The sequence below is a fragment of the Procambarus clarkii genome, chromosome 79 (assembly GCF_040958095.1).
Source record: "Procambarus clarkii isolate CNS0578487 chromosome 79, FALCON_Pclarkii_2.0, whole genome shotgun sequence".
In the NCBI taxonomy this organism is placed as follows: Eukaryota; Metazoa; Arthropoda; class Malacostraca; order Decapoda; family Cambaridae; genus Procambarus; species Procambarus clarkii.
In genome coordinates, this window is record NC_091228.1 from 2428182 (window position 1) to 2452677 (window position 24496).

At 40.5% G+C, this 24496-nt stretch overlaps 1 protein-coding gene across 2 annotated transcripts in view; it reads left to right on the plus strand.

Annotated features, from left to right (window-relative positions):
* Positions 1-24261, plus strand: part of Ube3a (ubiquitin protein ligase E3A) — a 69728-nt gene extending 45467 nt beyond the window's left edge. Inside the window, exons 6-10 of one of the 2 annotated variants that reach the window (XR_011225035.1) lie at positions 5277-5458; positions 10464-10619; positions 18136-18353; positions 21528-21661; positions 23307-24261. Coding sequence is in view for 1 of the 2 variants with exons in the window: in XM_045752331.2 (XP_045608287.1) it covers positions 5277-5444; positions 10464-10619; positions 18136-18353; positions 21528-21648 (663 nt within the window). In the remaining variant the exon portion in view is untranslated. The remainder of the gene's footprint in view (positions 1-5276; positions 5459-10463; positions 10620-18135; positions 18354-21527; positions 21662-23306) is intronic. The other variant, XM_045752331.2, reaches the window with a different exon arrangement.
* The last annotated feature ends 235 nt before the right edge of the window (positions 24262-24496 follow it).

The window sequence follows — 24496 nt, forward strand, 5'->3', positions numbered from 1 at the left end:
CTGGAAGTGCTGGGCTAGAAGAACTGGAAGTAGAAGAACTCCTGAAACCCATTCCAGGTATGCTCCAGGTATACTAGGTCATCAGTGGTCTGTGTAGATTTGCTTCAGTTCTTCCTGTGGAACACAGCCCCCTTTTTTTTGGGTGGGGGGAAGGTTGGTGGACCTGGTTTCCTTAGAGTACAGGCATGTGTACTCGAAGGAGGCATTTTGTTTGGCTTGCCTCGCATGTTAACAGACCTGTTGGCCCATTCTATAGATTCTGCTTGGACTCTTACCCTATTGGCTCCCTTTTCCCCTTTTCACTTCTCCTTCCTGGAAGGGGGGGAAATCCAGAACCCCATGTGACTGAAGCCATCATATTCTGATAGGGTATATGATGCTACTAGGTCCTTAGGTTTCCAGGGCCTCTAAGCCCTGGAAATCAAGGGGTTAGAAGGATCACCCCACCCTTCTCCCCTGCTCCCAAGAATTACTGCAGCCCAGAAAGGACTTACTGAACCATGCAGGATGGGAGGCACTAGTTCAACATCAAAACAAAGATGTCCATCTGGGGAATCTTCTTGAGGTTATCTTGAGATGATTTCGGGGCTTTAGTGTCCCCGCGGCCCGGTCCTCGACCAGGCCTCCACCCCCAGGAAGCAGCCCGTGACAGCTGACTAACACCCAGGTACCTATTTTACTGCTAGGTAACAGGGGCATAGGGTGAAAGAAACTCTGCCCATTGTTTCTCGCCGGCGCCTGGGATCGAACCCAGGACCACAGGATCACAAGTCCAGCGTGCTGTCCGCTCGGCCGACCGACCGGAAGACCGAAAGTCTTGCAGACCATTTTGAATGATGTATCATTCAGTCACTCTGTGGAGATAGGACAACCAATATAATCCATCTGTGAGAATGTTGGACACACCCACAATGCACAGAGAACCAAACCCTGGGAATCCAGGAACCAAGGTACTTGAAGTGTGCAGCTCCACAGGGCAAATGACTGAAGTGACCCCTCAATTTAGGCAATGAACCACCAGAAAACAGTCGGGGTGGAGGTGGAGCATGGAAGCCGGAAGAAGCTGAAGGCTCCTCAGGGCATATCACACAGCCCCAAACTCGTGCACCATACTATGTGCCCAAAGGAATTGACTCGACTCATGACCCTGAGTGCTGGTCATGAAGCCCCAACCCAGTGGCGAGGCTTCCTTGAATACACTGAGCGATGTAGGAGAACAACCCGTTCTTGCATTTGCTTATAGTCAATATTGGCTTATCAATAAGTGCATATGTGACATACTAATTTATTGTGAATATTTTAGTTTACCTTGAAAAGCTAAATAGAAAACACCGACCTAACCTAACCTTCTTAGTATGTAAATTAAGATAAGCATCTTATTGTTTCTTAATTGCAATTATTACTTAACCTATACCTATATTGATATTACAGTCTTATAAAAATAATAAAACAAAACCAAAATATTTAAATGAATTGTAAAGTAACTCAGGATATTGTCAAATATTGTATACAATCTCTATTGTTTAATAAAACTGAAAAAGAAATTCCTATGAAAACTGGTGTTTAGCGAATCTATAGGAAGAGTTTGTACCTTAAAAACAAAATATAACTTTGCATATACCACATATGTACTTATTAACACTTTCGCGCTCCGTGGAAACTCGCGGTTGACAGGGGGATAGTGGCCCCTCCGTGCGGGTAAGCGCGCGGTGACACCCAAATGTGTATACTCGTTCCAGCTTTCTCACCTTAATTCTCGTGCTACGTCGCTCGTTTTGGTATCATTGTGTTCGCAAATAAATTCTCTACAGGTGTGTATAAATATAATGTCCAAAAGCCTAGCGTGACTCCCAACAGCAAAGCGTAAAGTCAGCAAAAACGCACAAAATCAGTAACATGTGCATTCTCGTTCCATTTTTTTTACCTTAATTCTCGTGCTACGTCACTCGTTTTGGTATCATTGTGTTCACAATTAAATTCCCTACAGATGTATATGAATAAAATGTACAAAAGGCTGGAGTGCCTCCCCGCAGAAAAGCCTAAAGTTACCCGTGAACGAGCACCATTTTGTACATTGCAACCTAATGTTCAACTCGTTCAATTTGATAACATCAAATTTCGTGCTACGTCGCTCGTTTTGGTATCAAATTGTTCACAATAAAAAGGCGAGTATTTTAAAACTATTCCCAGAATAATAGAGCAATAACTGGATTTTTAACAAATATTTTAATTCTGGACGCTCATCATCACAAATTTATTTATATCTTTCCAGTGTTCTGACATAAATATTTGTGTTACATCTTTCATTTTGGTATCAAATTGTTCGCAATAAAAAGGAGCGCATTTTAAAATTAGTCCCAAGATAATAGGACAATAAATAGAATTTTAACAAATATTTTAATATTCGGACCATAGGCCTATTTATAATATTTCAAGTGTTTGGACATCAAGTTTCATGTTATATCTTTGATTTTGGTATCAAATTGTGTGCAATCTAAAGGCGCTTATTTTAAAACCACTACCAGATTGATCTGATAAAATTTAAATTTTTTAAAAATATTTTAATGAGTGACTAAGTACTGCGTCATTGGAACACATTCAGTAGAAAAATGAGTGACTTTATAGTCAGTCTGTGGAACCTCAAAGTGTTAATCAGCCAAATAGTGACTACAAGCAATAAGTCATATATGTACTGTCTTGTGCGAGAGCGGGTTGAGGAGAATAGTGTCACATATCCGAACCCCAAAAAAGCAACAGTTAGCGAAGGGCGGGCGGGGCCTGAACCAGACAGTCACAACAGCAGTGAAACATGTGGAACCGGAGGAACTGGTACAATGCCTGGAGCCACACACTGCCCAGTGAGAAAACCATACAGGCAAAGTTTGAGTTCCTGCACAACCACTCGACCAACCTCCGAGTAACTCGGGTCTGATCCTGCACCGAGTGACGATGAAGTTGCAACCAAAACAAGGATAATGGGGGAATGAAAATGACATCGACTGAGAGTCCCATATGAGGCCCAGCCAGATCCGAACCTAGTATGGAACTAACTGGGACTTCTGCCAGTTTACCAGGAACCGAAATCTGAACCTGGCGAGCTGGAAAGAGCCAGATCTCTGGCCAGCTGACACACAGACTGACTGGAGGCCCACCCACCAGCTATCGAGGTAGCCCAAAACTCAAAAACCTTAGAAGATGTAGCCTGGCCATAATGACCTGTGATAACCTTGTAAAAACATAGGGAGCCAGATTCAAAGCTGCAAGGTAAAACCTGAAGGCAGTAGATGCCCCACTTGATGCCCCACTACAAAACCTAACCAGTTCATAAATCTCTGATGAATTAGGATGTGCCAATAAGCATCTTTGAGGTCCAGGGACACCATCTAAGACCCCACATGTAATACCAGGGGGAACCTGGGCCAGAGTGGTCATGCAGAAGGTCGGGCAGGAAATGAAGTGATTTAAACCCAAAAGATATGTTCCATTAACACCTGATTCTGCCTGACAGTAATGTCTACATGATGTACCCACATAGTCTAAGATCTTCTACATGTGCCATGTTTATGCTCATATTTACACGAGAGATTGGTGCCAATATTATTGTCTTCATGTGCTATTATTATATTGTGTGGGTGGAAGGGATGGAGGTCATGGTTCCAGACAGAGCAGATGACGCCACATCATGATGCTCACCACCACTGTTGCTCTTCTACGTCACTAGAGCAGCCAGTACACTGTCGCCATCACCACCACTAACATTATCATCCTCAATAAACCCGAGGAAGGACTCTTATCACCGTCATCAAATCTCTGACTTTTACTGTCTTCTTAGTAGCATTTTTAACAAGTTCAGTTGTTTCACAGGCCCAGGGGGCCCTGACAGCCGAGTGGACAGCGCTTCGGATTCGTAGTCCTAAGGTTCCGGGTTCGATCCCCGGTGGAGGCGGAAACAAGTGGGCAGAATTTCTTTCACCCCGATGCCCGTGTTACCTAGAAGTAAATAGGTACCTGGGAGTTAGACAGCTGCTATGGGCTGTTTCCTGGGGATGTGTGTATGCGGAAAAATAGTTGTTTGACAGTTGAGAGGCGGGCCAAAAGAGCCAGAGCTCATCCCCTGCAAGCACAACTAGGTGAATACAGCCTTATTCTCTGTTAAAAATTGTCAGAAAGGCCCTTTACAGCTTCCCATAGCTTGAATCCTGGTGCATCTTCCTTACCTGGATCTGACCTGGAGAGGCCCTTGGGAGTTGTTGTTCTCCCCGACTTGTGATAACTTGGTCCAACAGGCTGTTGCTTGGAGCTGCTCGTCGGTATAACCACTACAGCTCGGTTGGTCCAGCACTTCTTGTAAGAACTTATCTTGTTGGTTCTTGAAGAAATCCACCTTTGTTCCAGCATCTCCCTAAGGCCTGGCTGAACCCCAACATCCAGCTCACAAAACTGCTGGGGGCCCTCTTGAGGTTATCTTGATTTCGGGGCTTTAGTGTCCCCGCGGCCCGGTCCTCGACCAGGCTTTCCCCCCTAGGAAGCAGCCCGTGACAGCTGACTAACACCCAGGTACCTATTTACTGCTAGGTAACAGGGGCATAGGGTGAAAGAAACTCTGCCCATTGTTTCTCGCCGGCGCCCGGGATCGAACCAGGGACCACAGGATCACAAATCCAGCGTGCTGTCTGCTCGGCCGACCGGCTCCATACCAGAAAGCCCTACCAGAAAGACCATTTTATTACATTCGAGGCTTGAGTTGTATAAATTTTGTTGTCTTTCCCAATATGACAAATCATGTTAGGTGTTATTTCTACTAATTTTAACAATTGTTGCCTATGATGATAAATCTTGTGCTTTATATACATAAGTATAAGTATGTAATAGTATACGTATGTATATATACTTATATACATAAGTATAAGTATGTAAGCATAAGTAAGTATGTATGTAAAACAAATAGCTTGTTAATCTAGACAACTGGTAATCTACTGATAATCTCTGTATGTCAGTTTTTGTCAGGTATTTGAACTTTTCTTTATAAGATTCTGGTAAAGCATTTCAGCTGTTCTTGTTTTCTTGTTGCGTATTAATTGTCCATTTGGAAATATTTAGCTGTTTATCCTTTTATTAGTTCAGGTGGTGCATTATTGGCATTATTGACTAATCAATAAAAAACTATTTTATGTATGCCAATGTTTTCCTATTATTATATATAATGTTATTACAGTGGTAGTGTTATTATTTAATGGTTTAAAAAACTAAATACAAACGATGTATTTTCTTTGCAGACACTGTATCGAAGCCTCGTTGAACTTTTGGACTACGAGGGGGATGATATGGAGGATGTCTTTATGCAGACTTTTCGTGTTGGTTACCAAGATGTATTTGGCACTAGCCTTACACATGACCTCAAGACAGATGGAGATAACATCCTTGTTAGCCAAAGTAGCAAGCAAGTATGTTTCTAAGTGTGAGCTTTAAAATTATTTGTTCTAGATTTAGGCATCTTGGCTAGGGGGTGCTCTTTTGAGTGTTCTCCCTCAACCCCCCTTCGTTCAGATCAGTAGCTCCCCATAGTCTCCCCTTAATTCTGGTCCTGACCAAATACAATACAGCTAGACTTTATCAGGTGCAATTCAACTGAGTTAACATACATTTCTAAATATGTATACATTGAACAATTATTTATGGTTATAAATCCATTTCTGTGATGGACCCTCAGTAGTTCTCTGAGCTCAGTACTGGTTATTAGGGAGATGCACAAGGCCAGTTATTAGGGAGATGCACCAGGCATCTTGAGGTTAATGTTGGGAGCCAGAACCAGACTCTGGCTCTCTCTACCAAGTGAGAGAAACTTGGGAATCAGAGATCGGCTAAATGCAAAACAAACGCTACAGAAAGGATAGGCATGATTGATTGGAAGAAATTAGGAACTTACAGTAAAGCAGGCAAACATTTGATGCAGGATGTAAGAAACCTAACTGTAATACAGGTATGTCACAGTTACCTAGCAGTAAAATAGGTACCTGGGAGTTAGTCAGCTGTCACGGGCTGCTTCCTGGGGGTGGAGGCCTGGTCGAGGACCGGGCCGCGGGGACACTAAAGTCCCGAAATCATCTCAAGATAACCTCAAGATGTCCAATTACTGCCATGGTCACTTTGGGTTTTGGCCAGCCTGCCATCTCACTCATTTGGTCATTGTTATGAAAGCATGATGACCAAACCACACATTACAAAATGAAGAAACGATGGCATTTCTTCATATTCTGGTCTGTGGTTTGGTCATCATGTTTCTGGACTACAGTCATCATCTGTTTTCTGGACTACATACTCTATTGTTTTTGTTTTTTTTTCAATTCATTACTGGAGATATATCTGGTTCCTGGGGCTGTGGACCCTGCCTTTTGATTTCTTTTGATGGGAAATGAAATGAGGCAGTGGGTTCATTTCAGATGGTCGGTGAATAAGGGGTTTGACTGGCTGGAACCTCGGGTGAATTGAGCTACTACTTGGTGGCAGTCAGGTGCAATGATGTCTGCCTGTTGACTACTTGTTAATGATTTTGAGGATTTAAGTCCCTGTAGTCCGGTCTCTGACCAGGCCTTCTGGTTGCTTGTCTGATCAACCAGGCTGTTCATTGTGACTGCTCACATCCTGGTTGATCGGGTATCCTTTGAGATTGCTTCTCAATTTCTCTTTTGAACACTGCGAGAGGATGGCTAGTTGTGCCCTGTATGTGTTTTGAAAGAGTGTTGAAAAGTCTTGGGCCTTTGATGTTGATTGAATTCTCTCTCTCTCAAAGTGCCTGTTGCACCTGAGCTTTTCAGTGGGACTATTTTGCACATCCTATCATGCCTTCTGGTCTCGTATAGTGTTATTTCCGTGTGCAGATTTGGAACCAGTCCTTCTAATATTTTCCAAGTGTAAATTGTTATGTATCTCTCCTGTCTGTGCTCCAGGTAATACAGATTTAAAAATTTTAGGGGATCCCTGTAATTTATGCATTTTATTAAGTGGAAAGTTCTAGCAGTAAAAGAACTTTGCACACTTTCCAGGTCAGCATTTTCTCCAGTTTTGAATGGGGCTGTTAGTGTGCAACAATATTCCTTTCTAGAGAGCACTGGTGTCTTGAAAAGTATCATCAGTGACGTGGCATCTCTTGTTTGGAAGGTTCTTGTTACCAATCTGTCATTTTTCTTGCAGTTATGACATCAACTTTGTTGTGTTCTTTAAAAGTAAGCGTCTTCTGACATGATTACTCCTAAATCTTTTACATTACTTTTTTGTTCGCTAGTGTGGTTTGACTTATATGTGTGGCTTCTGCTTTGATGTTTTAGTTTTTTCCGTAGTGCAGTAATTGGAACTTATCCTCATTAAATGTCAAGTTATTTTCTGTGACCCATTGAAAGACTGAAGTAACATGAGATTGAAGGTGTGTTGTGTCCTCTATATTGTCTACTTTCACAAAAATTCTAGTGTCATCTGCAAAGGATGATAAGTATGTTTGCAGGCGATGAGTCACAATAACGTGGCTGAAGTATGTTGACCAGACCACACACTAGAACAATCGACTTGAGAATGGTCCAGGACGGACCGAAACGTCGTCGTCCCTTCAATTTCTAGTGTGTGGTCTGGTCAATAAGTATGTTTACTTAATGGTAACTTGCATTGGAACTTCAGGTGTCTATTCTTATTTTACCAGTTGCTTGTTTTGTTGCAGTTAGCTTTTCTGGTGGGGTTTTCTCAGTTTTGAATGGCTCTCTGATTCCCCCATCCCTCCCATGTGACCTTTGTATTGTACAGTGAGTCGGAACAGAAGCTTTTCCTCGTGTCATATAGTGTGAAAAATTCAGGTATTTTGCCTGCTTCTCTGGGCTTCTCATCCTGGTTTTCTGGGTAAAAATTTGATTTTGATCTTTATGGCTCTGGGTTTCTTTTCCCAGGGCCAGTTAGCTGCATGCCCCTTGCACTGTGACTTTGGGCCTTAATCCTTTGCTAGTTGCCTCTGGGCATAGTTTCTGGCCCAGTAGTCTGGTGGCCAGTTCCTAGGGCTCTGGGTCTTTGATTTCCAGGTCCTGCTTTCTAGTGTCCCTTCTGTGGCTCTGGTCACTCCTTTTGTGGCTTTTTATGGTCATTGGGTGGGGGGATGTGTCTGCCAACTGGGATGGGGCTCAAATGCCACTCCTGGAGTGGGGGGGGGCCCCACTCCAGGTGTGGCGTTTTCCTTTCTTTGGGGAACGTTTAACCTTGGTGTTGGAATGCCATCTCGGCCCTGGTCTTGGAATGTTAATTTTTGCAGGCGATGAGTCACAATAACGTGGCTAAAGTATGTTGACCAGACCACACACTAGAAGGTGAAGGGATGACGACGTTTCGGTCTGTCCTGGACCATTCTCAAGTCGGACCATTCACAATCGACTTGAGAATGGTCCAGGACGGACCGAAACGTCGTCGTCCCTTCACCTTCTAGTGTGTGGTCTGGTCAACATGTTAATTTTTATCCGGTGGGCAGTTTGGTGTCTGCCAACTGGCAATCTATTCTCCTTCTCATGCTGTGCATACATTTGCTGTTCTGTCCACGGCTCTCATCTGAGTTTTGGGACTTGGTAATCCAGCTGGTTGTTACCCCCTTGCTCTTTTGGGTGTCCCTCAGCCTTGCCGTGCATGTGTTGCACTTCCGTGTTTAGAGCTCGGCTAATGCTCATTTTGGCCTGGGTCCTTCTCTAATGCCGTGTTTTTCCATGGGTAAGCCATTCTCATTTTTTATTTTCAGAAGACTTGGCCTCCTTTGCTAAGGCCCCCTCCAGGTTTGAGGAGGCCACTCAGAGTAAGCTCAAGGAGCTACTGAGGGACTCTCTCAAAAATCCATCGTTGAATGTAATGAAATGCCCATGTAAATGGTAAGCCTTCAGTAGATTCCAGTCCTTGCTATGTTCTGTTGGGGTATTGGGAGTCCTGTTAGTGATTCATGAGTGAAGTAGGTGGCAGGCTGGCACAACCTGGGTGACGTGGGCCTCATTTTGGTGGCCTTGCTTAGGGATCTTAATTTTCTTTAAGCAATCACTTTTGTTGTGCTTATCTTTTCCGGTTGGATTTCAAAGGTTTTAGGTTGATCTTTGGTCCCCAAACTTCCCTCACCTCATAGAAAACAGCTAAATGTGCTAGTCCTGGCTCCCTGTAGACAGGGATCGGTTTCAGAAATCTGCTGTATTTTCCTATGACTTTGCACTACCACTGCTCAGGGAGCTGATGAGGGCCCACCAGAACAGGACATGTCTTTACATTTAGTACTTGATTTTTATCCTACAGCTCAAATGTCTTGTCATTCTAGAGGGATCTACAAAATTCTCAACACACCAATCCATTCATTCACTTGAACTCCATAACCAAATTTCTTCCTGCCTTGACCTTTAACTTTTTTCTTTTGCACACAATCATACTCATTCATAATTTTGTGCAATACCTGCTCACTCTTAGCAATGAACACCGCAGCATCTTCATACATACATAACAGCAGCAGCAGTTTATCTACATCGCAGTCTGCTTCCACTCCCACACCATCTGTTCTTAACTTGCATCCCTAACTAATCCGTCCATATACTGCATATGTTAATGAACCAGCCAGACGTTACACAACCCTAAACAAATCCACAAGGGCCGTGACGAGGATTCGAACCTACGTCCGAGATCATCCCAGACGCTGCCATTTGTTCATTGACGCATCACTCTCTTGTGATTTGTGTGCTACACAACCCCATCTTCAGCCCTCTCCAAAATTAAAATATTCATATATGCTCTGCTATTTATATAAAAGGATTTTTCTTCTGTTAACCTCTTTCCTTCTTAAAACCATCCCGTTCTTTCCCAATCCATTGCATCTCTTGCTCTCAGTTTGCACCCTTGCATACTCTTTTCTTGGAATACTAATTAAATTAATCCCTCTAATTCCCACAAATACTCCCCACTACTCTTTCCTTTATATAGATACCACATTGGTCTTTTTCTAGTCTTCAGGCAATTCACCCTCCTTCCTCGCCATTACTTAACATTTTGAGCTTGGAGGAATAAGTTACAAAATACAGTAACATTATTAAACATACTCACTAGAAGGTTTTAGGCATTGGTTGTCTTAAGTACACGAGTGGCAGAAGTTGTATTTAAATATAAATACAGTACTATCTGGCTTGGGCCAATAGGCCTACCGCAGATGAAGTGGCCAAGCTCCTGGTATGTGCTGAAACTGTGGACACTCATAATTTACTAAATTATCAGTATGTAGTGTATCTATAGACTAGTTTGTGTTGTCAATTTATTGGCAAGTGTTTGCTCTTTCAAAGCATACCATAGGATTTAGCCCAAAAAATAAATAAAAACTATTGTATTCTACTTGGAGCATAGAAAACTTTACGCCGAGTACCGGTGACTTTACTGAAATTACCAATATAAAATCATGCAATTTCTCTTTATTTGTACAGGAATTTGTTGAGCTGTATGCAGACTTCTTGTTAAACAAAATGGTTGAAAGACAGTTTCGTGCATTTCGAAGAGGTTTTAACATGGTCACTGATGATTCACCATTGGCAAATCTCTTCAGGCCAGAAGAATTGGAACTTCTTGTGTGTGGTTCTCAGGTACTTCAATTCTGTATTGTTAACCTAACACAAATTTGGTTACATTATTATCTCATACATCCAGAATTTTCAAGGCTAGTATGTATTACATTTGTGTGTGTTTTTCAGAGGCAGAATAAGAACAAAATTGATGCACATTTCATCTGTTTTTGGTACTAAGACAGTTTTTAGTAATCAAAAGTAGGGGCATATAAGCCCCATGTAATTTTTATTGGATTATTATTATGTCTGAACTCAATTTCTTCTTAAATTAAGGTAAGATCCTACTGACTATGGTTAGGGTCTAATGCAATCAAGGTAACTGAGCATTTCACTTTGGTGCTGAATAGTGTGTGTGCCAGGTCATACTGGTGCTAAGGAGACACCGAAGAATACTTAATTCAACCTTGAATGCAATCTGAGAGTACATCATAGTGTCTACCATGACTGCCAAACACTCTCACAAGTCAAACTTTGCCTCGGGATGGGCTTGGGGAGAACAACAACTCCCAGAAACCCATCTTCTTGGTGTTATCTTGAGATGATTTCGGGGCTTTAGTGTCCCCGCGGCCCGGTCCTCGACCAGGCCTCCACCCCCAGGAAGCAGCCCGTGACAGCCAACTAACACCCAGGTACCTATTTACTGCTAGGTAATAGGGGCATAAGGATGAAAGAAACATTTTGCCCATTTGTCTCCGCCTCCACCAGGGATTGAACCCGGAACCTCAGGACTACGAATCAAGCAGGTATCTAGCAGGTACCTGCTTTTGGACCAATATCTCTCAAGTCAAGCTTGGCCTTGGGCTGGTCTTGGGGTGTAGAAGAACTCTCAGAACCCCTTTAAGCAGGTATCAAGCAGGTTAATGTTCTAGTTACCTACTAAAGGACTCATTATAGGTCTCTACTCCTGATTGCCACCAACTGGCTGCATCACCACCAGATCAGAGTTCTTCAACCCAACCTCACCACATACTTACCTGACTGTTTCTAGTAGAAAGCTATATGGGCTAGCAGGGACACGAACAATTTAGCTTAGTGGATTTTGTTACCCCTAAGATCTTAATGTTCTGCTTATACTGTGTAATTTTGAAACATTTGTGAAAGCTTTATGTACTTACCTATCATTAACTATGGGGGAGTGAGATCTAGCTCTTTAACCCCCAGCACTGTGCCACTGTTTATAGCCAACATCCCCCCCAGTGCACAGGAAAAAAATAAAAGCTTTCTAATATTGTTAAAATGTGTTCCCTGATTACGGAAAAGCAAACAAAAGTTGCATGCGACTTTGGCCATGGTGAAGCGCGTAAATCATGCTTCATAAAGTTTCTATTTATGCTTCACAAGGCGTGGTTTCATGCTGAGCCTGCATACTTAGTAATGGTCTCACATATGCTGTGTGTATGGACTTGAAAGCCACCTTGTTTAGATTTTTAAATGACTTTCATATGTTTGCTAACATCTCATGTGCTGCTCATGTTATCCTGTTAACATGAGCATCTGGGATTAGTGTTGAGATTATGTCTACCTTAAGGTCTTTTTCTTATTGTTTCTTGTAATTGTCTTCCTCATTATGGTATAGTTAAAAACAGGTCTCCTATCTCCCTTATCATTTTGATTACCTTGCACATATTTGGATTGAATTTCAGCAGCCAATTCCTGAAGTAAAGGTTTTTATGCAGCACCCTACAGTCCTCTTCAGTTCCTACTCTCAATCCCTCTGTGAGGTTATCTTGAGATGATTTCGGGGCTTAGTGTCCCCGCGGCTCGGTCCTCGACCAGGCCCCCTTTTTGTTACACATACCCAGGAAGCAGCTCGTAGCAGCTGTCTGTACCTATTTACCAACTCCCAGGTACCTATTTACTGCTAGGTAACAGGGGCATCAGGGTGAAAAAAACATTTTGCCCATTTCTCTCCGCCTTCACCGGGGATCGAACCCGGAACCTCCGGGCTACGAATCCGAAGCGCTGTCCACTCGGCTGTTAGGCGCCATGTAGGTCTTAGATCCTAGTTTTTTCTCGTATTCTGTGGTTATACCTATTGGGAGCCACTAGTATGCCCCTAAGAAAACCAACATTGGATGTAATGAATTACCTCTTTATGGTTGGGGCTTAGTGGCTCCCTGATCTCCTCCTGGCCTTCCTAGTTTGTTGGTGGGTTATTTTTCAGCTCCAGATTGAGCTTTGTTGTCATGTGGCATTAGAGCTGTCAGTGGTTGCTGCCACCTCGCAGTGATTGGCTGTAACTAATGGGTTCGACCTAATTGCTGTGTGGATAGTTTGTTACTGCTTTGTTTCTTTTCTGTGAACCTTGTACGTGTCTTGTTATGCATTGCTAACTACCTACGCTCAATTGTATGGGGCTCACTGCATTTGTTTTATCCAAACATTTTTTATTACAAATTAAAATTTATATATTTAGGGTTTTTATTCAGCAGAAATCTCAGAAACCCAAATTTTTATAGAGTTGAGAAGTCAAAAACTTGAAAATGAATTCATTATTTTACTAGGAGATTAGAGTTAGCGGAATCCACATTACCAAGCTCTTTCAATAATGTCTGATTGTGTTTCCTTGGTGAAGGATACTCATACTCACCTATGCACAAAAAATAAAAAAATTAAAAAAGATATTTTTCATTATAAAATTATTAATTTGTATGCAAAATATAAGGAAAACACACAAATAAGTGAATATTTATTGTTTCACTGGGTGGAGGCTGTAATGCTGCATCTGGTGCTTGTGAACACTTGCTGTTCATCTTTACTGAATTCCTGATTTATTCTCTGATGTTTCAGTGATTATTTCATCACTTGTTGTTCTTTATTTACATCCACAGAACGTTTTTATATCCATATTTGCATCATATATGTTAAACCTAGACAATAATTGTTTAAATCATATGATGATGACCGCATTCTCCTAGTAACATTTATGATAACTGTATTTGTACCAAGACATGGCAGCAGGATATTTACATGGGTCAAGGTAAACTCCAATGCAACATCTACATAGACCTATTATATCCATATTTGCATCATACATGTAAAATCCAGACAATAAGTTTTAAAATCTTTGTATGATGATAACCGCATTACCCTGTGAATAAACGATTGGTGATAACTGCTGTCTAAGGGTTAATTGTGTATCCCACTTGGGCTAGGCCGTAGAGTGCCCGGTCTCGCTTCATGCAAGCTGCTGTTCAATCCCCGACCGTCCAAGTGGTTGGGCACCATTCCCTTTTTCCGTCCTATCGCAAATCCGTATCCTGATCTCTTCCAAGTGCTATATAGTCGTAATGGCTTGGTGCTTTCCATGATAATTCCCATCCCTTTCAGAATTCATGTACTATACACAAGGTTTTAAGATTTAATATTTTCTTAGTTTCTGAATGAGATGACTAACAATTATAAAACACACTGTAGGTAGAAGTCTAAAATATTTGTACAAATAAAGTATCCTAATGCTGGTATACAGATGTAATTGCCTAAGTGTAATTACCTAAGTGTAGTTACAGGATGAGAGCTACGCTCGTGGTGTCCCGTCTTCCCAGCACTCTTTGTCATATAACGCTTTGAAACTACTGACGGTCTTGGCCTCCACCACCTTCTCCCCTAACTTGTTCCAACCGTCTACCACTCTGTTTGCGAAAGTGAATTTTCTTATATTTCTTCGGCATCTGTGTTTAGCTAGTTTAAATCTATGACCTCTTGTTCTTAAAGTTCCAGGTCTCAGGAAATCTTCCCTATCGATTTTATCAATTCCTGTTACTATTTTGTATGTAGTGATCATATCACCTTTTTTCTTCTGTCGTCTAGTTTTGGCATATTTAATGCCTCTAACCTCTCCTCGTAGCTCTTGCCCTTCAGTTCTGGGAGCCACTTAGTAGCATGTCTTTGCACCTTTTCCAGTTTGTTGATGTGCTTCTTAAGATATGGGCACCGCACAACTGCTGCATATTCTAGCTTTGGCCTAACAAAAGTCGTGAACAATTTCTTTAGTATATCGCCATCCATGTATTTAAAAGCAATTCTGAAGTTAGAAAGCGTGGCATAGGCTCCTCGCACAATATTCTTTATGTGGTCCTCAGGTGATAGTTTTCTATCTAGAACCACCCCTAGATCTCTTTCTTTATCAGAATTCTTTAAAGATTTCTCACATAATATATAGGTTGTGTGGGGTCTATGTTCTCCTATTCCACATTCCATAACATGGCACTTATTAACATTAAATTCCATTTGCCAAGTGGCGCTCCATGTACTTATTTTGTCCAGGTCTTCTTGAAGGGCATGACAGTCATCTAAGTTTCTTATCCTTCCTATTATCTTAGCATCATCAGCAAACATGTTCATATAATTCTGTATACCAACTGGTAGATCATTTATGTAGACAATAAACATCACTGGTGCAAGAACTGAACCCTGTGGTACTCCACTTGTGACATTTCTCCAGTCCGATACATTGCCTCTGATCACAGCCCTCATTTTTCTATCAGTCAGAAAATTTTTCATCCATGTTAGAAGCGTACCTGTCACTCCTCCAATATTTTCCAATTTCCAGAACAACCTCTTATGTGGAACCCTGTCGAAAGCCTTTTTTAGGTCCAGATAGATGCAGTCAACCCAACCATCTCTTTCCTGTAATATCTCTGTTGCTCAATCATAGAAACTGAGTAAATTCGATACACAGGATCTTCCAGATCGAAAACCATACTGTCTGTCTGATATTATATCATTTCTCTCCAGGTGTTCTACCCATTTAGTTTTAATTATTTTTTCCAATATTTTGACTATTACACTTGTCAATGATACCGGTTTATAATTAAGGGGGTCTTCCCTGCTTCCACTTTTGTAGATTGGAACTATGTTAGCCTTTTTCCACACATCAGCTACAACTCCTGTATACAGGGATGCCTGAAAAATCAGTTGAAGAGGAATGCTGAGCTCAGGTGCACATGCTCTCAGAACCCATGGTGAAACTCCATCTGGACCAACTGCTTTGTTCTTATTTAGCTCCTTGAGCATTTTTTCCACTTCGTCTCTAGACACCTTTATGTGCTCTATGTTGTTCTCTGGAATTCTTATTGTATCTGGTTCCCTGAAGATTTCATTTTGTACAAACACACTTTGGAACTTTTCGTTTAATGTTTCACACATTTCCTTTTCATTTTCCGTGAATCTATTTCCCATTTTCAACCTCTGAATATTATCCTTTACCTGCAATTTGTTGTTTATGAATTTATAGAATAGACCTGGTTCTGTTTTACATTTGTCTGCAATCCCTTTTTCAAAATTTCTTTCTGCCTCTCTCCTCACTGCCGTGTAGTTGTTTCTCGCATCTTTGTATCGCTGGTATGTTTGGGGGTTCGGCCTCTTCCTGTATTGATTCCATTTTTGTGTCTTTTGGTCTCTGGCCCTCTTGCACTTTCTATTGAACCAGTCCTGTTTCCTAGTTCTGCTTCTCTGTTTGGGTATAAATTTGTTTGTGCCTTTTATCATATATTTCACAAAACCTGACATACATCTCATTCACTTCCTTGCCTAGCAACAAGTCTGTCCAATTATACTCTCTAAAAATTTTTCTAAGGTTGCCGTAATGTCCTCTCCTAAAGTCAGGTTTTTCATTTGCATCGACCGTCATATTTTCTTCCAGATTATAACGCATTGCATACTTTATTCCCAAAAAGACATGGTCACTTTTACCCAAGGGAGGAAGGTACTGAATGTCAAATATTTCTTCCTCCTTCCTGGTAAATATCAAATCTAGCATGGAGGGGACGTCCCCTTCCCTCATCCTCGTAGCTTGTTTAACATGTTGATACAAGAATGTTTCCAGGATGAGGTCTACAAATTTACAGGTCCAGAAATCTTCTGATTTAGCTTCACATGCTTCCCAGTCTATGGATTTCAAGTTGAAGTCGCCGACTATCAACAGTCGTGAACTATCGTTATCCGCTCTCGCTATGATCTCTCTCATTATTGTTATAAGACCTTCTCGTTTACTATCTAGCTCCTCCTTTGACTATGTGCTGCTTAGCGGTGGACTATATGCATTTATGATCATTAGTTTATCATCCTCATGGCAGATCTCTAGTGCTATTATGTCAACTTCTTGTGGATTGGCAGTCACTATTTCGTTCACCTTTAGGTGTTCTTTCACCAGCACAGCAACGCCACCGCCTTTCCTGATTTTTCTGTCCCGTCTCCAAATTGAGTAGCCCCTTGGGAATATGACCTCATTTAAAATAGCATCTTCAAGTTTTGTCTCCGTGAGTGCAACAATGTCTGGTGTCTGCAGCTGTATTATATCACTTAACTCCAGTATCTTTGATCTTACTCCATCTATGTTGGTGTATGCAATCTTGAGGAACTTGTTCCCCCTCTTCTTATTTTTCACTCCCCCTTTCTCTAGTGATTTTGTTGGTTTGCCTTTATGTACCACTTTACTGGCCTGCCTACCCCTATCACTTTGTAGAAAAAAAATCGATTTCTTCTTCATTCCTGCTCTCATTTAAACGTTTTGCCTCGGCGAGGTTCAGTTTCAGCTTCTCTCTATCTTCTTTTGAAAGATCTCGTCTTAACGACCACACTTTCCCATCCTCATCACTTTGTAATTTTCTAGCATTCCTTAGTACTTCTTCCATCTGTTTGGTACCATTTAGGGTGATCCTCAAAGGTCGATCTTTCCCTTTTACATATCTGCCTATTCTCCTGTAGTCGCAGACATTCTCTCTGGTTGTAAGACCTTCCACGAGGCCAACAATTTTATCTACTACTTTTGCTTCTTCTACAGCTCTTTCTGACCTAGATGTTATCTCCTTTTCCTTGCAGCCAAAAATGATCTCAAGATCTCAAAATGATCTCAAAATGAAATCAACTCAAGATAACCTCAAGATAGATACCATTTCTTTCCTCATTTCTAGCCTAATGTTTGTTTTATCTTGGTTGCTGCAGTGTTTGACTTCCTTTACTGCTTCTTCTATTTTTTCCTTCTTCTTGGCCACTTGTGCATAAGTGAGTTGCATATCTTTCTTGCACTGTTCTATTCCCTGTGTAACTTCCTCCATCTGTGCTGACAAAAGCTGTTTCTCCCTCATGTTGAAATTCCTTACCTAACCTATTGTAGTCATTTATGTTTAAATTTACTTTAACTTCTTCCAAAGCTATTTTTAAGAGTCTATTTTCTTCTTCCATGGCTTTGCAATTTGTTTCCAATTGATTCTTATCCTTGCGCAAGTCTTTCACTACACCCTCAAGACATACAACTTTGCTATTTAAATGGTCATTACTTTCTTTCAATTTACTAATTATTTCTACATGAGAGGTCACAATAGTATCTAATTTTACCACCTTGTTGTATAGACTGGTTATCTCAATGCTTTCTTGATGTGAAAGATGTGAAAATATTTGTGTGTGTGTGTTTAGTGCAATTCTTCCCTGCTTTCTATCCCATGATAATTAAAAAGGATAAAATGATTAATTACAACACCAAGATAACTTTATATTAATGTATATACTATATATATAATTCATACTGTTACAGCACTACGATTTCTTGGAGCTAATGAAGTCTGCCGAGTACGACGGTGGTTACACGAGTGAAACCGCTATCGTTCAAGCATTCTGGGAGCTGGTGCATGATATGAGTACCGAAGATAAGAAGCGATTACTTCAGTTCACCACAGGATCAGCCAGGGTTCCTGTAGGAGGCCTGGCGAGACTGAAACTGATAATAGCCAGACATGGCCCAGACTGTGACAGGTAAGGCAGCTTGACTTGTAATAAATCTAATGTACTCACCTAATTATGCCTGCGGGGTTGAGCTCTGGCTCTTTGGTCCCGCCTCTCAACCGTCAATCAACAGGTGTACAGGTTCCTGAGTGGTATGTACTCAGTTTTGTGAGAGGTTCTCATGTTCGGCCACACTACAGTACAGTATATTTAAAATTCTATTGGATAAAAATTTAATACATTCGAAAATCATGATTTTTTTTTTTTTTTTTGTTTTGCAAAAATTTAATCAAAATGTAGTCTTCATGTAAAAAAATTGTTTATACAGTATGCTTTGAAATACAGTGGAATCCCGGTCTATGAATTTAATCCCTTCCAAGAGATGGCTCGTTCACAGAAAATACGTACACCGAAACAAATTTTCACATAAGAAATGATTTAAATTGAATTAGTCCGTTCTACACCCGCAAAAATTGTAACTTAAAAATACATTTTATACAGAATATTACTCAAATTTTTCATACACAAAGCAATCAGATATAGATATAAAAAATATATGAAATAAGTGAACATTTAACTGCACTTTATCTTGACTGAGGACTCTTGCTGGTGTATGGGAGATGGTGAGAAGGCAGAGAGGAGGAGCGGTGTTGGCGTATTGGGAGGGTGAGGAGGAGGAGGCGAGTGTTTAGAAAGACCATCACCTTCCATTATAACATCAGACTGTCCCCTGCTCACCTTAAATGCTTTCATATCTGCATCACTGGTTCCAGATTTTCCTTTCGCATATTTCACTGTTATGTGACAGCCAGTCATTTACAGTCACAACAATTCAATCAAGCATTCACAGTCAAGACCAGTCACAGGCAGTCTTAACCAAAGGCGCATATACGGTCAGTCAGGCATTTACAGTCAATCAGGCTTTCACAATCGCAACAGTCAGTTAGTAAACGATAAGAGTTTAATGTCAGGCGCTCATTCTTAAAAAGACCTGGATTGCCTCTGCTCACCCAGCAGGAATTATATACCTGAATTGCCTTTGCTCACCCATCAAAAATTATAGACCATGGAGTGATTGCCCATAAAATGAGATCAGTAGGAATAACAGGTAAAGTGGGGGTTTGATTTTATACTTTGTCAAACAGAATGCAGAGAGTGACAATCAATCGAGTAAAATCAAGCCCAAGTGCAGTGAAAAGCTCTGTACCTCAGGGCACAGTCCTTCCACCACTGTCATTTTCATTCTTATCTCTGATATAGACAAAAAATACTAGTCGCAGCTTCGTGTCATCCTTTGCAGATGATACAAAAATCAGCATGAAAATTGCCATTGTGGAAGACACTGAAAAACTATAGGCAATTATAAATAAAGTATTTGATTGGGCAGTTGAAAAAACATAGTTTAACAATGATAAGTTCCAGGTACTGAGGTACGGTGGAAATGAGGAACTTAAATGAAACACAGGGTACAAGACACCATCAGACCTACGCGTAGAAGGAATGCAACATGTAAAAGATCTGGGAATTATGATGTTTGACGACCTGACATTTAGTGAGCATAACCGATCAAATATAGCAGCGGCTAGGATAATGATAGGATGGATTATTAGAACGTTCAAATCCAGAGACCCCACAGCAATGCTAATACTTTAAATCACTGGTGCTGTCCCGTCTTGAGTACTGTATCTGTGAATTAGAAGGAATACAGAGAATATATACGTCACGCATAGAAACGATGAAACATCTGAATTATTGTGACTTTCAAAGCTCTCAAAATGTACTCTCTGAAAAGGAGATGAGAAAGGTATCAAATAATATATACATGGAAGATACTGGAGGGCCAGGTCCCAAATTTGCTTAGTTGAATAACAACGGAGGAAAAGATATTGAAAGAAATGCAGAATAGAACCAATAAGGAGTCAGGTACCATAAGCACAATCATTGAGCACTGTCTGAATATCAGGGGTCCACAGCTGTTCAGCACCCACCCAGCAAGCATTAGAAATATTGCCAGAACAAAAATGGATGTACTCAAGAGGCACTTGGACAGGTTCTTGCCTGAAGTGCCGGCCTACCAGGCTGTAATGAATATGTGGGCCTGTGGACTTCTCCGAGCAACAGCCTGTTGGACCAAGTTATCACAAGTCGAGCCTGTCCTCAGGCCGGGCTTGGGGAGTAGAAGAACTCCCGAGACCCTCTCCAAGTAAGTCCAGGTAAGGATTGAAAGTTATTGGTGGATTGGGTTTAATGGAAAGCATATGCAGAATAACCTAACTAGTTACACTGCCTGTCCTAAGACTTATCCTACTTCCCTACCTTAGACCCGACAACCCCATTCACTTACCTACAAATAAATAGATGGTTGTCAAATGGAACAGTTAAACAGTGTAGCATTGAGTTCTCTGATTAATGATTGACACACAGTTGTGTAACTGTTAGATGCTGTACTGTGAGTATTGTTAACATGCTTAAAGATTCTTCAGCTTTCAAGTTCCTGAGAACAGGAGCCATTGAACTACTGTAGTCATGGAAGAGAATGAGAAAGAACTTTGTGGTGGAGAGCTACCTCGGATGTGAGAACAATATTCCAGGAAAGTTAAGAATAGAGCGAGATTAATAAAGAGATAATGTTAGTGTCAAAGTATTCTGACAGTATACAGTAGTCTAAAATCTATATATGAGCTGAAGTGAGAGACAGGAGAGTTTAGATTTGTAGATCATGCTAGCCACTGTTAGAAATGTACGTGTGTATGGGGAGGAGGTCGGCCGAGCGGACAGCACGCTGGACTTGTGATCCTGTGGTCCTGGGTTCGATCCCAGGCGCCGGCGAGAAACAATGAGCAGAGTTTCTTTCACCCTATGCCCCTGTTACCTAGCAGTAAAATAGGTACCTGGGTGTTAGTCAGCTGTCACGGGCTGCTTCCTGGGGGTGGAGGCCTGGTCGAGGACCGGGCCGCGGGGACACTAAAGCCCCGAAATCATCTCAAGATAACCTCAAGAAGATGGAACATTTACTAGTATTGTACGGAAATTTTGTTTTGGTATGTGTTATGGCATGTACTGCATAACAGGGAAATGCAGTGCGGGATAATTATGCTAAATAATTTCTACATATTTCCAGAGCATCCACAGATTTGAGGAAGGAATGTATGAAGATATGTGAGTAAAAGAGCATAGGTTATTCTTCTTTTTCTTTCCCAACAGGCTACCAACTGCACACACATGCTTTAATGTCCTCCTCCTGCCTGAATATTCCAGTAAGGAGAAGCTGAAGGATCGTCTCTATAAAGCTATTAAATACTCTCAGGGCTTTGGGATGCTCTGAACAGCTGAAAATGGTGAGTTAACTATTCTGTTTTCAATTTAACACTTTAAATGTTTTTTTTGTATACTTTATCTATATTACCTTTAAATTCAGACTGGCTGTAAACAAGGAGACGCTGCGCGACACTATTGCAACGAGAACAGAAGTGACTGTTTAATAGTGTTTCTAACAGGCCAGCTCATCCTCATGATTAGTACTTGTTGTAACGATGAGAACCATCGTACACATGTTGACGTAAAAGGCAATTAGAAAGTAGAAATCGATATTCTTGAATTTGGATAAACTGGAAAAGTTTTTGTACTAATGTTGCAAAGAAAACTTAACCTAACCTAACCTTCCTAGGCCTAATACATGTTATCTGAGGCCTAATATAGCACATACATGTGCTATATTAGGCCTAGGAATATTTAAGTTTGGATTTTTGCTTTATTTTTTCAGACTTTTGAAGTGAATAGTACCAAATTCTGCTATTTAATTGTCCATTATATTTATGTATGCACGATGGTCAACATAGCAAATCTAAACATGACAATTGGTTGAACAGGCAGTGATAAGGTTTTTTTAATGACCACTTGGGAGTGAGGATTACATTAGCAAACATACATAATGGGTGAAACTAAAGACTGGTAATGAGTTGAAGGATAGAAATATGTATAAACATGAACAGGAATTTTTTTTTTCTTTTCTGGGAGGGCTCCTGTGGCAGTTTCCTATGGCTAATTTACAGTTGACATGTAGCTCTTGCGAGTCATTTACAAACTGAACAGCAGTGCTGTGAGCTCATGCTGCATGCACCAGCCTTGGTGGCTCACTCAGTACTGAGGCTCTTACTCCTGGGAATGTTGCCCACAAATTTTTTTAAATGGTGTCTGTTTAGAAGAGCCCTGAGGAATCTAATCTGAACCCCGTGTAGCCCCGGGACTTTTAAATTTTGCGTGGTACTCCCAAACAGCATATGATGTCGTGTGCAATTTATCGACAATTACTCGAGACATCTTATGATGTTTTGCACAGTTTAAGGGTTAAAAGGACAGGCTGTCTAATGAGCATTGGATACATCAAAGTAACATAACTTGGTATGGTTTGCTTTGGTGAGAACCCGATTATTGTCCTGTTGGATTGGTAGATGTTTGAAAGTCGTCAGATGCCTGATTTTAAATAAAGGCTATAATTATTTAGTGCAATAGCTCAGGTAAACAATTGAAACTGAGGAGTTCCAATGCCGAAATATTACTAGATAATATGCATAATAATGACTCGGGGGCAACCCGAAAAATGTATGAAATTTGGGTACAGTTCTAAATTTAGAACAATTGTTTCATTAACAATATATCGTACTTTTGAGGTTGCAGTATTGATAGGCAAGAGAAGATTAGATAAAATTCTTGGATAACTTGTCAATAGCATTAATATTTTGGGAAGATATATTGTTGGTAACAAATTGTGTTAAAAATGAACAGATAGATGAAAGGGCATTACTAAACCAAAAAATTTTTGCTTTTCAGTTTCAAGCTCACTTTGCCCAAGGACGTATTAGGTTTAATGTCTTCTTTTTAGTAAGATTTTCATTTTTTTACCCCAAGTATTTGACTTCCTGTTGGTGACTGTTAGGATTTTTACTAATCTTGAAATTAATATATAACACTTTTCTTTTACAGAGCGGGGGGATAAGATATACAAAATTGAAGAAAGAATTTGCCATTTTAAGGTCAACATTATTCAAGGTATAAATTGCCTTGATGAAATTGCATTGATCAAATTTTAGAAATGGAATAATTATATAATGGACAAAAAAATTGTTGAATAAAAAGATTATATGAATTTTGTTAATATTTCTTGTGCTTTAAAATGGTTCCATTTGTGCTTGTGGCCTTGAAGAAAATAGGATGTGATTATGTCAGGTCAGTAATGACTTCAGTTAGGCTGGGTCAGCATTGTTTCATAGTTTGTTGGTTCCACATCTTGCTACAGTTCAAAACCAATTGTTTTTCCCTAAATGCAGCTAACTGTAGTAACATTTTCTTTCAGCCCAAATGACTGCTTCTTGTTTAATCTTATGCTAGTAATCTCAAGAGGCTTGTGTATTGCAAGTCCTAAATTGTGGACAGATGTAGACATTTTTAGAGATACAGTATTTAAATTGTGAAAAATAATTTATTGAAGCTTCTTTGCAGTTAACAATTATTGACAAATGCTCACAACTGTCCATTGGTCCCGTTCTCATTAAAGTAAGTTCTGCAAGACCAAATTCTGTAGCCAGCCCCACACTTCATGAATTAACACTAGCCGTTTCTTCTTTTTCTCATCACTATGCATGTATATAGCCCAAGACTTCACTAGTGAGTTGGCTCATCATCCTTCTTCACGTACTGTTAGTGAATTCTGTGCTGTGCAACAGTTGAATCAAATGTTATCATGTATTTTTAGTATTTTTGTATAATTGGTTTATAAATTTCAAGAGCCATCACCTGCTTATGGTAAATTACTGAGTATCAGTGATGAGAGATCCACAGAGGCATATATACCATGCAGCATTTTGTTTTGCTGTCTAAGGTTTATACATTTTGTATGTGATATTTCATTGATAAGTGTAAATAAAGAATATTAAAATTACCGTCTGTGCTAAACAGTTCCTTGTAAACACTATAAAACTAACCGTCACCGAAACCCGAGACTTTGAGGAGGCCTATGGCTTTGGACACGAGTTTTCAAGAGGGGACAAAAGAGGACTTTTTTCTGCACTAAAATAAAATTATGTACGATATGCGACTTTGATAGTTGGGGTGTAATGAAAGATACATCATCACAGTTCCAGTCGAATTTTCTGGACATGACACTTGTGTCCTCA